The 15331-nt window shown below is 40.6% G+C and overlaps 1 protein-coding gene across 6 annotated transcripts in view; it reads right to left on the reverse strand.

Moving 5' to 3' along the window:
* The window catches only part of lrrc49 (leucine rich repeat containing 49), a 274354-nt gene that overhangs the window by 94497 nt on the left and 164526 nt on the right, over window positions 1-15331 (reverse strand). For all 6 annotated transcript variants that reach the window (XM_087982207.1, XM_043680302.2, XM_043680301.2 and 3 more), the window contains one exon: window positions 6710-6771. In XM_087982207.1, coding sequence (XP_087838333.1) covers window positions 6710-6771 — 62 coding nt within the window. The remainder of the gene's footprint in view (window positions 1-6709; window positions 6772-15331) is intronic.

The following is a 15331-nucleotide window of genomic DNA, read 5'->3' on the forward strand; positions in this document are numbered from 1 at the left end:
ACAGCATGCTGGCCTTCATAACAAAAGGAATTGAGTATAGAAGCAAAGAGGTGCTTCTGCAGCTGGACAGGGCCCTGGTGAGACCACACCTGGAGTACTGTGTGCAGTTCTGGTCTCCAAATTTGAGAAAAGACATTCTGGCTATTGAGGGAGTGCAGCGTAGGTTCACGAGGTCAATTCCTGGAATGGCAGGATTACCTTATGCTGAAAGACTGGAGCGATGAGTTTCGAAGACTGAGAGGGGATCTGATTGAGACGTATAAGATTATGAAAGGATTGGACACTCTGGCAGTAGGAAACATATTTCCACTGATGGGTGAGTGCCGAACCAGAGGACACAGCTTGAAAATACAGGGTAGACCATTTAGGACAGAGCTCAGGAGAAACTTCTTCACCCAGAGAGTGGTGGCTGTGTGGAATGCTCTGCCACAGGGGGCAGTGGAGGCCCACTCTCTGGATTCATTTAAGAAGGAGTTGGATAGAGCTCTCAAAGATAGTGGAATCAAGGGTTATGGAGATAAGGCAGGAACAGGATACTGATTAGGAATGATCAGCCATGATTATATTGAATGGCGGTGCAGGCTCGAAGGGCTGAATGGCCTACTCCTGCACCTATTGTCTATTGTCTACTCAGAGAGTAGTAAGGGTATGAAATGCTTTGCCTACATCGGTAGCATATTCGCCAAGTTTAAGTGCATTCAAATCGTCATTGGACAGGCAAATGGACGTACATGGAATAGTGTAGGTGGGATGGGCTTCAGATTAGTATGACAGGGCGGCGCAACATCGATGTTCTAAAAGGTTTACCAGGATGTTGCCGGGTATGGGGGATTTTAGCTATGAAGAAAGGTTGGACAGACTGGGTTTAATTTCATTGGAACTCAGGAGGTTGAGAGGCTACCTGATAGAAGTTTATAAGGATGCACGTTTTCTCGCTAAGCTGGAAGGTTTGTTTTCAGACGTTTCGTCACCATACTAGGTAACATCATCAGTGAGTCTCCGGTGAAGCACTGGTGTTATGTCCCACTTTCTATTTATATATTTAGGTTTCTTTGGGTTGGTGATGTCATTTTTGTGTTGATGATGTCATTTCCTGTGTTGGTGGTGTCATTTCCGGTTCCTTTTTCTCAGAGGGTGATAGATGGGGTCCAAATCGATGTGTTTGTTGATAGAGTTCCAGTTGGAATGCCATGCTTCTAGGAATTCTCGTGCGTGTCTCTGTTTGGCTTGTCCTAGGATTGATGTGTTGTCCCAGTCAAAGTGGTGTCCTTCCTCATCTGTATGTAAGGATACTAGTGATAGTGGGTCATGTCTTTTTGTGGCTATTTGATGTTCATATACCCTGGTGGCTAGTTTTCTGCCTGTTTGTCCAATGTAGTTACAGTTTGTTACAGTTCTTACAAGGTATTTTATAAATGACGTTCACCTTGCTTGTTGATGTATAGGGTTTTTTAAGTTCATTAGCTGCTGTTTAGTGTGTTGGTGGGTTTGTGGGTTACCATGATGTCAAGAGAACTGAGTAGTTTGGTAGTCATTTCTGAGAAGTCTTTGATGTAGTTTATAAGAAGATTATAAGATTGTGAATGGTACAGATAGAGCGGAAAATATGAGGCTTTTTCCCGGGTGAAGGGGTCAATTACTAGGAGACACAGGTTCAAGATGCAAGGGGTGGTGGTAGGGGGTGGATGTTAACAAGAGATGTGTGAGGCATGTTTTTCATACAAAGGGTTGTGAGTGCCTGGAATGCGCTGCCAGAGGTGGTAGTAGAAGCAGGCACAGCAGCAGCAATCAAGAAACACCTAGATGAATACACAAATAGGAAGGAAATAGAGGCATACGGATCCTATAAGTGAGGATAGTTTTAGTATGGAATGGCAAAATGTGTCTGAGAAGGCTTATAGGGATGAAGAGCCTGTTTCTGTGCTATATTGTTCTTTTTTTCAATGTGCCAAGAATCTAAAGCTTTCTCCTGTTTACCATTCTTTCCAGCCATGCATTTGCCTGCCACGTTCAATAAATCTGTCTCTATTGTTCTCTGAGAGAAAATTCCAAAGATAAATACCCTCAGAGGAAAAAAATACTTCATTTCTCTATCTTAAATAGGAGACTCTTTATTCTTTAAACTGAACGCCCAGATCTAATTTCTCCAGTCAAGGAAACATGCTCAGCATCTAATTTGTCGAGTGTTAGAACATGGAGGAGAACCCCTCTGTTAATAAACTCACCTCGCCTCATAATCTGTTAAAATATATGAGTGACAGAGAATTCCCAAATTCTACTACTTAAAGAAAATAATATCAATTTATACTTAACTCTAAAAATTAACATTAAACGATAACTGTTCACAACTCTAAGCCCTCATTTTCTTTTAACTGCTTATTACTTGCCTCCAACTTTAAAACAATATACTGTTCCAACAACACTTATTAAAATTACATCAATGTAATTTCAAAACCACATAGCCGCTGTCTTCTGCGGTGTCTGTCTTCTTCCAGCTGAAGACCTCCCTGGGTCATCTTCTTTCTTTTTACGGTGAAGATGTTTCATATGAAAAAGGTGCCTTTGATAGACAGTGTTTCAATCTTTTGAGTTTCTCTCTCTCTTTCTCTCAATGGTAGTTACTTTCTTGATGTCTGTTACTCTGTCTGACTTTCAAAATGCCTGCTTCTTTTTTGAATCCCCAACATGGCACATCTCATTGGTTCGATATTGGCAAAACAATAAATTCAAACTCAATTCGGTTTTAGTATCCTGAGACATAATTTAAACTGATTGGTTAAATTCGAATTGTTGTCAAAACAGCAATCAACTCAGGTATCAATTTCACAGCCAAATATTACATATTTTCAATTTTCAGTACACTCTGAGACTGCTAGATAGTCATACGACAGGTATTTGTAAGCTCTCAGTGCAAAATGGCACTCACTCTTTTCTAAAGGCACAGTACACACCCTCAACCTCATAACATAAGCCCACTAAAAATGATATGATTTAAATAAGATTACCTCTCATTCTTATAAATTCCAATGAGTACAGGCCCAATCTGCTCCACTCTTTCATAAGGCAACCCTTTCACCATAAGACTCAGCTCAATTAACTTTTCAGTGCACCTAAAATGAGTTTAGTTCTACACAGAAGTGTGGTGACCGAAGTAAACTGTTAGTATTAACATGAGGTCAATCACGAGGAGTGTAGCCAGCCATACTATAAGACCACAAGACCATAAGAAATTGGTACAGGAGTGGCTGTTCAGCGCCTCAAACTTGCTCCACCATTTAATACTCAGGGCTGATCCACTTTTTTACCCATAGATAACCCCTGATTACCCCTTCTGATCAAGAATCTGTCTATCTTAGCCTTAAATGTACACAAGAATTCTGCTCCCATAGTTCTCTATGCCAAGGAGTTCCAAAGACTCTCAACCCTCTGAAAAAATAGATTCCTCCTCATCTCAGTCTTAAATTCTTAATTCTGAGACTATTCCATCGTAGGAATTCACGATTTTGAACAACCCTATCAAATATTTTCTTAATCTTCCCTGCTTGAAGGAGAAGAACTTCTGAAATCACACTGTACAACTCAAGTCCTTCATCTCAGGTACCATCTTAGCAAACATCTTCTGCACTCTCTCCAAAGCCTAAAGTATGGTGCCTAGATTTTAAAACAGTTTTTCATCCAAGACTTAATCCATATTTCATAAATATTATGCTTAACTATTCTTTTTATTCTGTTCCTTCATAAATAAAGCCAATGAAGCCGTACTATTTTTAAACAATCTTTTCAATTTGTTTTGCATCCTCAAAGCTATGTGCACACATACTCTGGTATCTCTGCTCCTACGCTCCTTTAAAATTGTATCATTTACTTTAAACTACCAATCCTTATTATAATTGCCAACATTGAATTTTACCTGCCATTTGTCTATTATGGTACATCCTCTCCTGAAGTGTGCCATCCTCTACTGTTTCTACAACATTTGAGTTTTGGTGTCATATGTAAAATTTAAAAGTAAACCCTATTTATCAAGTCCATGTCATTAATATATATCTTAAAAAAGCATTGGGTCAAATATCAACCCTTGGAGTATACCACGAGTATTTCTCGTGACTCTGAAAAAAATGTGTTCCCCAGTATTCCTTGCCTCCTCTTTTAAAATCCAATTATACATCTGTTCTGTCACTATCTTTTTTAATCCAATTTTGTTAACTCATTTTTATATAGCACTTAATCCATTGTCTTTTAGAAATCCACTCTTCTTTCTACATTATATTTTCATCACTCTTTTCCATTTGCTGGAAAATGCCCTTAATTGCTTTCTCAAAATTAACGCTGCTATAAACTCAAAGCTGCTCCAAATAGAAGATACATTGAAATGAGATGTCATACTCCTCTGTCGTGTGCCATTCTCACACATCAACCGTCTCTCACCCATGTCTACACCATAATTTCTGACATCTACTATGCACACGTTAACCCCTCTTCCTGCCATCCATTTTGCCCTCAAGAAAAAAATGCTGTAGTGTTTCAGCACTAATCAAATAGCTAAAATAGTGACATTTTGTTTTCTGGTTGCCATTTTTTATAGGTCTTTTTGCGTTTGCAATTTGAAGCTCCTCTTTATCAATCTTACAACCCGCCTCAGGCAACTGTCTGTGTGGAGTATGCACATTCTCCCTGTGTCTGCGTGGGTTTCCTCTGGGTGCTCCGGTTTCCTCCCACAGTCCAAAAATGTGCAGGTTAGGTGAATTGGCCATGCTAAATTGCCCGTAGTGTTAGGTGAAGGGGTAAATGTAGGGGAATGCTTATGGGTGGGTTGCTCTTTGGAGGATCGGTGTGGACTTGTTGGGTCGAAGGGCTTGTTTCCACACTGTAAGTAATCTAATCTAATCTAATATATGGAACGTTAAGCATGCATCTTAGCATCCACATTTCAAAGGCCTTCATTTCCTTCCACAGATCTTTGTTGATTGCTTATGTTCTAAGGCATCAAAAAAATGACTAGAATGTCACATCTTATAAGATATTTTTCTTGTTACAAGCTTGAATTTTTTTTGTTGTTGACACATCCTTCATCCTCACAAATTTACTTTTGGCTTTCTGTATTCTTCTTCTGACTTCAGCTTTGTGTATTATCTTTCACAATAGGGTTGTCTTTCACCTCGTTTTCTACCCAGTCAAAACTGTACTTTACCATATCATTATCTGCCATTTGCACCATACAAAATATTACTACAACCAACTATATTCTCCAAGTCCACCTCTTTGTTTTCTGAGATATTTGATCTGGGATATCCTCAGCCACACTTTCATATCTCCCCAGTTCCAGCTGCCTTTTGCTTATTAGCCTGTGGAACCTCAGCACACACAACATCCATTCACTCTTAATCTCTCCCTTGCTCTCCCTCTATGTCCTTCACCACTTTTATCTATTTTAACTACTCCATGATAATCATTGTACTTCCTTGCTTGTTCTCCTCAGCTCCAAATTCTCTATCACTCATGCTTTTTTTAGCATCTTGTTCTCCAAGCATGCTGAATTGACTCCCTGCACCATCATTCACTTCAAGAATGAAATCAAGAAAGCTCATCAACCATTCCTTCCTCTTACAATATACATTTTTAACATGAAAGCTACATATTACCTAACTATATTTTCTGATGTTCTCAATTTTCTCCTATTCCCCTGAATCTCAACAACATCATGCATTTTGGCCCCATGTTTCCCAAGTAAATTCTCATCATTGCAATGACCTACCTATAAAGCATGTAAGATAATAATATTCACTGTACCTTGGTACACATGGCAGTAATAATTATTTAAACAATTCAATTAAATCAAATCAAATGCTGATGGTATTAATGACAAAACAAAGAGATGGCTGTCCATGTTCAGCAATAAAGTATAGTTAATAATCAAGGGATTCCATCCTTAAATGTACAAAATTATTTTTAGTTAAATACATGATCTTCACGTAAAACATAAAAAAGGTAACTTAGATGCCATGTTACTGTGAATTAAGATCAATGCATACATTTAAAACCTAATTGGATTCACAAGAACGTTCAGATTAAAGAACTTATGTTTCATACAGAAATACTCTTCTTTACAGTTCACTGTTTTATAATTTACTAATATTCATACTGTGAATATCAAATATTGTATGTTATTAGTTATATGCTGTTAACTACAAAAATGGACCAACCAATTGATGCATAATTTAGCCAATGATCATCTTGTTAAAACAAACTATGCAAAGGTATTAAATTTTAATTTTGGCTGTAAATAATGATTGAAGCTGTGTGATTACAATGTGCATTTGGGTGACAAAAAAAATGAGCATTTGTCTGTTGTTGCACAATTCCCAGTCTATGAATGACCTTCACTGAGTCACTGATAAATGGCTGCAGTGAACATGCTCAAAATTAAATTTGCCAAGCAATTAAATTTGTGGTTTAATATGTAAGTCAGTAATAAACCAAAACCAATTCAAGAAAATAGAGAAAACAATTAATCAATATTACCTTTAATGAACGTAAAGAAACTGCAATATTTCTTAATGAATGAAATGTATAAAGGTGAAATGCAGAAAGGTTTGTGAAAATATTCTGTACCTACAAATAAGAAAGGTTTCTGTACTTCAACAAAGTGAGCACTTATGCCTTTGAGAGTAACCAGTGCTTCCAATTAATAAAAATCTCTGGTTCTTACCTAGAAATGTTGTTAAAGCTGAGGAAAAATCTTTGGAGTCTAGGTAATGTGTCTGCATCTCTCTATAAAGAGAAAAAGAACAGGGAGTCGTCAATAATAATGTCCTTAATATCCCAGCAGCCTTTGAACGGGATCCTGCAGCTCCATTTACTGCAGTCTTGTCATTGGTTTTTGCTTGCAGTGAGCTGAAGCTTCCTGCTTGTGGAAAAGCACTGCAGGAGAATGTTAGCCTACAGAGACCTACTCAGGCTGATGAGCTGATGCACTTGCCAGGTAAAGGGTAGGGAAGCAGCTACTATGTATTGTGTGGGCTGTCAGGAGGAGCAACCTGCTTCATCAGCATTTCAGATGCATAAGGAACTAGTGCAAGCAAAGCACTGATTTGCTTTCAAAGCTGCCACTCATAAGAAGCAAGCTATTGTTTCTCTATAATTACTCCAAAGAATGACAGAAATAACTCCTTTAGGTTCTATATATGAATAATTTGTGTTAGTAAAGCAAATATTTCTGCAAGGAGCATAAATGATCGTAACAGGTGATCTACACAAAATAACATATACATACAGAAACCAAGTAACACAAGATTACACATGATACAAATAAATTCTGCAAAGATGAGTGCACAAGATTTCTTTTGGAAATCAGATTGACTGGATTCCTGAGAAAGGGTTCCAGCAAAGTGAGACTTAGACCCATCTCTAAATACACTGTGAGTGTAATCTTCAATGCCCAGCAGTAAAATTCCAGTAATGCTGCATCACCAAAGTAATTAAGCATTTTAAGGGCTGAAATACCCAGAAGATATATGGTTGCTGCCTTGTAAGCCACAGTGCAGACCAAGATCTTTAATACACAGAATTTGTAGGACAGACCATTTTGAAAAGCTGCGCTATGCTAGTACTTATGTTCCACAGAAAGCCAAGTAAGCAGCAGTCCAGGAAAGTCTCCCGAAACTGAGATAAAAGTTACCACCCTTGATATCAAAACAATATTTGATTGAGATTACATCAAAGAGTTCTAAAAATGGCACAACGAGAATCATGGGGAAATCTCACTGCTGGTTGTTGTCATACCTAGCACAAAGAAAGATGATTATGGTGACTGGAGGTCTCGGTATGAATTTCTCATAATAGTGCTCTCAATCCAACTATCATCAGCTGCCTTGACAATAGCCTCCTGTTAATGATAAAATCAGAAGCGGAAATGTATGCTATTGATTGCACAGTATGAACCACTATTTGTGACTTCTCGGTTACTGAAATAGCCTATGTTCAGGTAAGACCTAGACAATATCCAAGCTTGGACTTATACATAGCAAGTAACATTAGTGACACAAGTGCAAATCAATGTCTATCTCTTACAGGAGATAATTTAATCATCATCTCTTGACTTTCAAAGTATTACCATCACTTAATTCCCACTATCAAAATCCAGGAGTTTACTATTCACCAGAAACTGAACTGGACCAGCCTTTAGATACACTGTGGCTACAAAACCAGGTTAGAGGATAAGAACTTCTGTAGCTATTAATGCACCCCCAGTCTCCCACAATGTCTGTCCACCATCTGCAAGGCTCAAGTCAGAACACATTGGTATACTCCCCACTTGCTGGATTGAGTGCCGCTCCAACAACGCTCAAGACATTAACCGGGACAAAGCAGTTGCTTGACTGGAATTCCATCCATCAGTGACATACAATAGCAACAATTAGAGTAGCACTGGTTAGCATTGCAGCCTCACAGCACCAGGGTCCCAGGTTCAATCCCAGCCTCGGGTGAACTGTGTGGAGTTTGCACATTCTCCCAGTGTCTGCGTATATTTCCTCCGGGTGCTCTGGTTTCCTCCCACAGTCCAAAGATGTACAGGTCAGGTGAATTGGCCATGCTAAATTGCCCATAATGTTAGGTGCATTAGTCAAGGGGAAATGGGTCTGGGTGGGTTGCTCTTCGGAGGGTCGGTGTGGACTGGTTGGGCTGAAGGGCCTGTTTCCACACCATAGGGAATCTAAGCTACAAGATAACACTGCAGCAATTCACCAATGCTTTTGTATCCAAATCCATGATCTCTACCAGCTGAAAGTACAAGGGCAGCAGGTACGTGGGAACACTACTACTGCAAGTTCCCTCCAAACCACTCACCATTCTTACTTGGAAATATATTGCTGCTTGCCCACTGTCGTTGAGTCAAAACTCAGGAACTCCCTTCCAGTATCCCCCCTAATTTTCTTTATGGCTACATGAGCTATCAAGATCAGCACTCAGCAGTGATCTCTGGAACCAGAATTCATGCTACAATTCGCATACTGACGCCAATCACTGTGCACAGAACTTGGATTGGCTACACACACATGCATCTGGATCAGTGGTGCTGGAAGAGCACAGCAATTCAGGCAGCATCCGAAAAGCTTCGAAATCGACGTTTCGGGCAAAAGCCCTTCATCAGGAATAAAAGCACACATGCAGTCACGCAATGTAGACAGAACTTTTCCGCTACTAACAACATTGTGGGTATCATTCTGCCCCGAATACAGCAACCTTTTAAGAAGGCAACTAAACTTCTCCAGGTCAATTAGGAATGGGTAATAAGTGCTGGTCTAGGTAGCAAAACCCACAATGAACATAAGAATATTAAAAAAAATTAGTGGCTGCAGAGAGTAGCATTTAGACAATCTGTGAACAATCATGTTTTCTGGTTTTAATAATCACTTGACCAAACTAACTTTTGAGATAATTTTCCACAGAATTATGTATTGATTTTCACGTTTGGAGGGTTGTGAAGTTTGAATGTAAGTAATATTTACACCACACAAATGCTACTAATGACCATATCAAAAAAGCAAGACTGAACAGTTTTCTGACAAGGGCATTACCATCGCTGGAACTCCCATTATCAACATCCTAGGAATTACCATTGACTAGAAACTGAAGTGAACCAGCTACATAACCAGTGGTTATGAGACTAAGTCAAAGGCTAGTAATTCTGTACCATACACAACGTACACTGCAACAACTGAGATGAATGCTCACATACTGTTTGGAAATTTGGGCTCGAAAGTGGGCAGAACCATGTCTAGCTTAAATTTTGATTTGCATTTCTATGTGGCATACGTTAAGGAGGGAGTGATTATAGTTCTAGCTTCATTTCAGCTTTTGAGTTCTGAGAGTGTTACTGGATTGTATGAAGTTTGGTCAAACATTTTAAAATGAGGCCTTTAAAAAAATCCCTTGGTGTGAATTGTCCAGTTTTTCAGAAAACAAGAGGAGAAGAAAGAAAACTGGGCTGTAGCCTAGCAACAAGGTGTCCTTTGACAAAGGGAAACAGACATAACTAAAGTTCCTTTCGGAAAAACACACAGAAACATCAATCAATGATTCTGCAGGTTTCTTCCAGATAGAAGCAGGACATTCAGAGAGAAAAAACTCAAAAGGTCAGCTGTGCAGTATAGCAGTGAGCAAAGTAGTTAAGGCAGAAGTAAAGAAGCCCATAATAACTTAAGAGTCAGAGTCATGCAGATGTACAGTAAAGAAACAGACTCTTCGTCCAACCCGTCCATGCCGACTAGATATCTTATATTAATAATGGGGGATGGAAAGGGACAATGCAGGGAACCCCTGTGGCCATTCCCCTCAATAACAAGTATACAGTTTTGGTTACTGTTAGAGAGCGAAATAACAGGGATAAGTCATGAGGTACAGGTCTCTGGCAGAGAGTCTGTTCCTGTTGCTCAGAAGGGAAGGGGGGGAGAGGAGCAGAGCATTAATCATGTGGGGGACTCTATAGTTAGGAGACTGATATGAGGTTCTGTGAGAAAGAGAGAGACTCACGGTTGGTGTGTTGCACTCCCAGGTGCCAGGGTTTGTGATGTCTCGGATTGTGTTTTCGGGATCCTTGAGGGGGAGGGAAAGGGGGAGCAGCCCCAAGATGTGGTCCACATAGGCACTAAGGACATAGGTAGGAAAAGGAATGGGGATTTAAGGCAAAAATTCAGGGAGCTGGGGTGGATGCTTAGAGCGAGAACAAACAGAGCTGTTATCTCAGGTTTGTTACTCGTGCCACGTGTGAGCAAGGCAAGGAAGAGGGAGAGAGAGGAGTTGAACACGTGGCTACACAGATGGTGCAGGAGGGAGGATTTCAGATACCTGGATAACTGGGGTTCATTTTGGGGTAGATGGGACCTCTACAAACAAAATGGACTACACCTGAACCACAGTGATACCAATATCCTGGGGGGAAATTTGCAAATGCTCTTCGGGAGGGTTTAAACTGATTTAGCAGGGAGTTGGGAAGCTAAATTGTAGTCCCAGTGCCCAGGAGGTTGACAGTAGTGAGGTCAGAAATACGGTTTCAAGGTCAGAAGAGTGCACTGACAAGCATGAAAGTGGTTTGAAGTGAGTCTACATCAAAACCCAGGAGCATCTGGAATAAGGTGGGTGAACCTGCAGAATGTGTTGCTGACTGGGACTTCGATGCTGTGGCCATTTTGGAGACATGGATAGAGCAGGACAGGAATGGTTTTAGCAGGTTCCGGGATTTACATGTTTTAGTAAGAATAGAGAAGATGGTAAAAGCGGGGAGGTGTAGCATTGTTAGTCAAGGACAGTATTACAGTGGCAGAAAGGAGTTTTGAGGACTCGTCTACTGAGGCAGTATGGGCTGAGGTTAGAAAGAGGAAAGGAGAGGTCACCCTGTTGGGAATTTTCTATTGGCATCCAAATAGAAAGGATAGCAAAGATGATTCTGGATAGGAGCAAAAGTAACTGAGTAGTTGTTATGGGGTACTTCACCTTTCCAAATATTGATTGGAAATACTATAGTTTGAGTCCTTTAGATGGGTCAGTTTTTGTCCAATGTGTGCAGAAGGGTTTCCTGACACAGTATGTAGACAGGCCAACAAGGGATGAGGCCACATTGGATTTAGTATTGGGTAATGAACCGGGCCAGATGTTACATTTGGAGATAGGTGAGTACGTTGGTGATAGTGACCACAATTTAATTACGTTTACTTTGAGGATGGAAAGGCATAGGTGTATACCACAGGGCAAGAGTTATAGCTGGGGGAAAGGCAATTATGATGTGATTAGACAAGATTTAGGATGCACAGGATGGGGAAGGAAACTGCAGGGGGTGGGCACAATCAAAATGTGGAGCTTATTCAAGAAACAGCTACTGTGTGTCATTGATAAATATGTACCTGTCAGGCAGGGAGGAAGTGGTCGAGCAAGGGAACCGTGGTTTACTAAAGAAGTTGAATCTCATGTCAAGAGGAAGAAGAAGGTTTATATAAGGATGAGACATAAAGGTCAGTTAGGGTGCTAAAGAGTTACAAGTTAGCCAGGAAAAATCTAAAGAGACAGCTAAGAAGAGCCAGGAGGGGACATGAGAAGTCGTCAGCAGAAAGGATCAAGGTAAACCCTAAAGCTTTCTATAGATATATCAGGAATAATAGACTGACTAGAATAAGATTAGAGCCAATCAAGGACAGTAGTGGTAAGTTGTGCGTGGAGTCCAAGGAGATATGAGAAGTGCAAAATGAATATTTTTCATCAATATCCACACTGGAAAAAGACAATGTTGTCGAGGAGAATACTGAAAACCAGGCTACTAGACTAGATGGGATTGAGGTTCAGAAGGAGGAGGTGTTGACAACTCTGGAAAGTATACTCCACACCCACCTGATGAAGGAGCAGCGCTTGAAAGCTAGTGTTTCCAAATAAACCTGTTGAATTATAACCTGGTGTTGTGTGATTTTTAACTGTGTACACCCCAGTCCAACGCTGGCACCTCCAGTCAGGAAAGTGTGAAAATAGATAAGTCCCATGGGCTGGATGCGATTTATCCGAGGATTCTCTGGGAAGCCAGGGAGAAGATTGCCGAGCCTTTGGCTTTGATCTTTATATCGTCATTGTGTACATGAATAGTGCCAGAAGATTGGAGGACAGCAAATGTTGTCCCCTTGTTCAAGAAGGACAGTAGAGACAACCCTGGTAATTATAGACCAGTGAGCCTTATTTCGGTTGTGGGTACAGTGTTAGAAATAGTTATAAGAGATAGGATTTATAATCATCTAGAATGGAATAATTTGTTTAGGCATAGTCAATGCAGTTTTGTGAAGGGTAGGTCATGTCTCACAAACCTTATTGAGCTCTTTGAGAAGGTGATGAAACAGGTGGATGAGGGTAAAGCGGTTGATGCAGTGTATATGGATTTCAGTAAGACATTTGATACGTTTCCCCATAGCAGGCTATTCCACAAAATATAGAGGGTGATTTAGAGGTTTGGATCAGAAATTGGCTCGCTGAAAGAAGACAGAGAGTGGTGGTTGATGGGAAATGCTAATCATGAGGGCGTAGAAGGATGGATTAGTAAATTTGCAGATGACACTACAGTTGGTGGAGTTGTGGATAGTGCCAAAGGATGTTGCAGGCTACAGAGGGATATAGATGAGCTGCAGAGCTGGGCTGAGAGGCAAATGGAGTTTAATGCAGAAAAGTGTGAGGTGATTCATTTTGTATTCCTGTTGCTCCTCCCAGAGAACTGGGCTAACGCTAAGATTCTTGGTAGTATAGATGAGCAGAGAGATCTTGGTGCCGATGTACATAGATCCCTGACAGTTGCTACCCAGGTTGATAGTGCTGTTAAGAAAGCATACGGTGTGTTAGCTTTTATTGGTAGAGGGATTGAGTTTCGGTGACATGAGGTCATGTTGCAGCTGTACAAAACTCTGGTGCAGCTGCACTTGGAATATTGCATATAGTTCTGGTCACCACATTGTAGGAAGGATTTGGAAGCTTTGGAAAAGGATCAGAGGAGATTTACTCGGATGTTACCTGGTATAGAGGGAAGGTCTTATGAGGAAAGGCTGAGGACCTTGAGGCTATTTTTGTTAGAGAGAAGAAGGTTGAGAGGTGACTTAATTGAGACATATAAGATAATCAGAAGGTTAGATAGAGTGGACAGAGAGAGCTTTTGTCCTCGGATAGTGATGGCTAGCATGAGGGGATATAGCTTTAAATTGAGGGGTGATAGATAGAGGACAAGTGTCAGAGGTAGTTTCTTTACTCAAAGAGTAGTAGGGGCGTGGAACACCGTGCCTGCAACATTAGTAGACTCGCCACGTTTATGGCATTTAAATGGTCATTGGATAAACATATGGATGAAAATAGAATTGTGTAGGTTAGATGGGCTTCAGATTGGTTTCACAGGTCAGTGCAACATCGAGGGCCGAAGGGCCTGTACTGCGCCGTAATGTTCTATGTTCTATAAAACTCGTCCGATTTGCCAGCACTTGGTCCATATTCTCTAAGCCTTCATATTCATACACCCATCCAGATGCCTTTTCAATGTTGGAATTGTACCAGCCTCCACCACTTCCTCTGGCAGTTCATTCCATCCACTGCGGAAAAAAGTTGCCTCTTAGGTCTGTTTTAAATCTTTCTCCTCTCATCTTAAACCTGCTCCCACTAGTTCTGGACTCCCCCACCCCAGGGAAAGACCTTGTCTATTTACCTTATCCATGGCCCTCATGATTTTATAAACCTCTATAAGGTCACCCCCTCAGCCTCCGATGCTCCAGGGAAAACAGCCCCAGCCTATTCAGCCTCTCCTTGTAGCTGAAATCCTCCAACCCTGGCAAAATCCTTGTAAATCTTTTCTGAACCATTTCAAGTTTCACAACATCCTTCTGATAGGAGGGAGACCAGAATTGAAAACAGTATTCCAAAAGTGGCCTAACCAATGTCCTGTAAGCTGCAACATGACCTCCCAACTCTTATACTCACACTGATCAATAAAGGAAACCATATCAAACACTTTCTTCACTATCACATCTATTTGCAACCCCACTTTCAAGGAACAATGAACCTTCACTCCAAGGTCTCTTCATTCAGCAACACTCCCTAGGGCCTTACCATTATGTGTGTAAGTGCTGCCCTGATTTGTCTTTTCAAAATGCAGCACCTCATATTTATCTAAATTAAACTCCATCTATCACTCCTCAGCCCATTGGCCCACCTGATCAAGATCCTATTGTAATCTGAGGTAAACTTCTTTGCTCTCCACTACACCTCCAATTTTTGGAGTCATCTGAAAACTTACTAACTATACCTCCTATGTTCATATCCAAATCATTTATATAAATGATGAAAAGCAGTGGACCCTGTACCAATCCTCATTGCACACCACTGGTCACAGGTCTCCAGTTGAAAAAACAACCCTCCACCACCATCCTCTGTCTTCTACCTTGAGCCAGTTCTGTGTCCAAATGGCTAGTTCTCTCTGTATTCCATGTGATCTAACCCTGCTAAGCAGTCTACCATGAGAAATCTTGTCAAACGACTTGCTGAAGTCCATATAAATCATGTCTATTGCTCTGTCTTCATCAATCCTCTTCGTTACTACTTTAAAAAACTCAATCAAGTTAGTGAGACATGGTTTTGCACGCACAAAGCCATGTTAACTATCACTAATTAGTCTTTGCCTTTCCAAATACATGTAAATCCTGTCCCTCAGCATTCCTTTCGACAACTTGCCCACCACCAATATCAGGCTCACCAGCCTAGAGTTGCCTGGTTTTCCCTTACCATCTTTCTTAAATAGTGGCACCACGTTAGCCAACCTCCAGTC

The sequence above is a fragment of the Chiloscyllium plagiosum genome, unplaced genomic scaffold (assembly GCF_037043375.1).
Source record: "Chiloscyllium plagiosum isolate Xiang-an unplaced genomic scaffold, Cpla_swu_hap1 HiC_scaffold_42, whole genome shotgun sequence".
NCBI lineage: Eukaryota > Metazoa > Chordata > Chondrichthyes > Orectolobiformes > Hemiscylliidae > Chiloscyllium > Chiloscyllium plagiosum.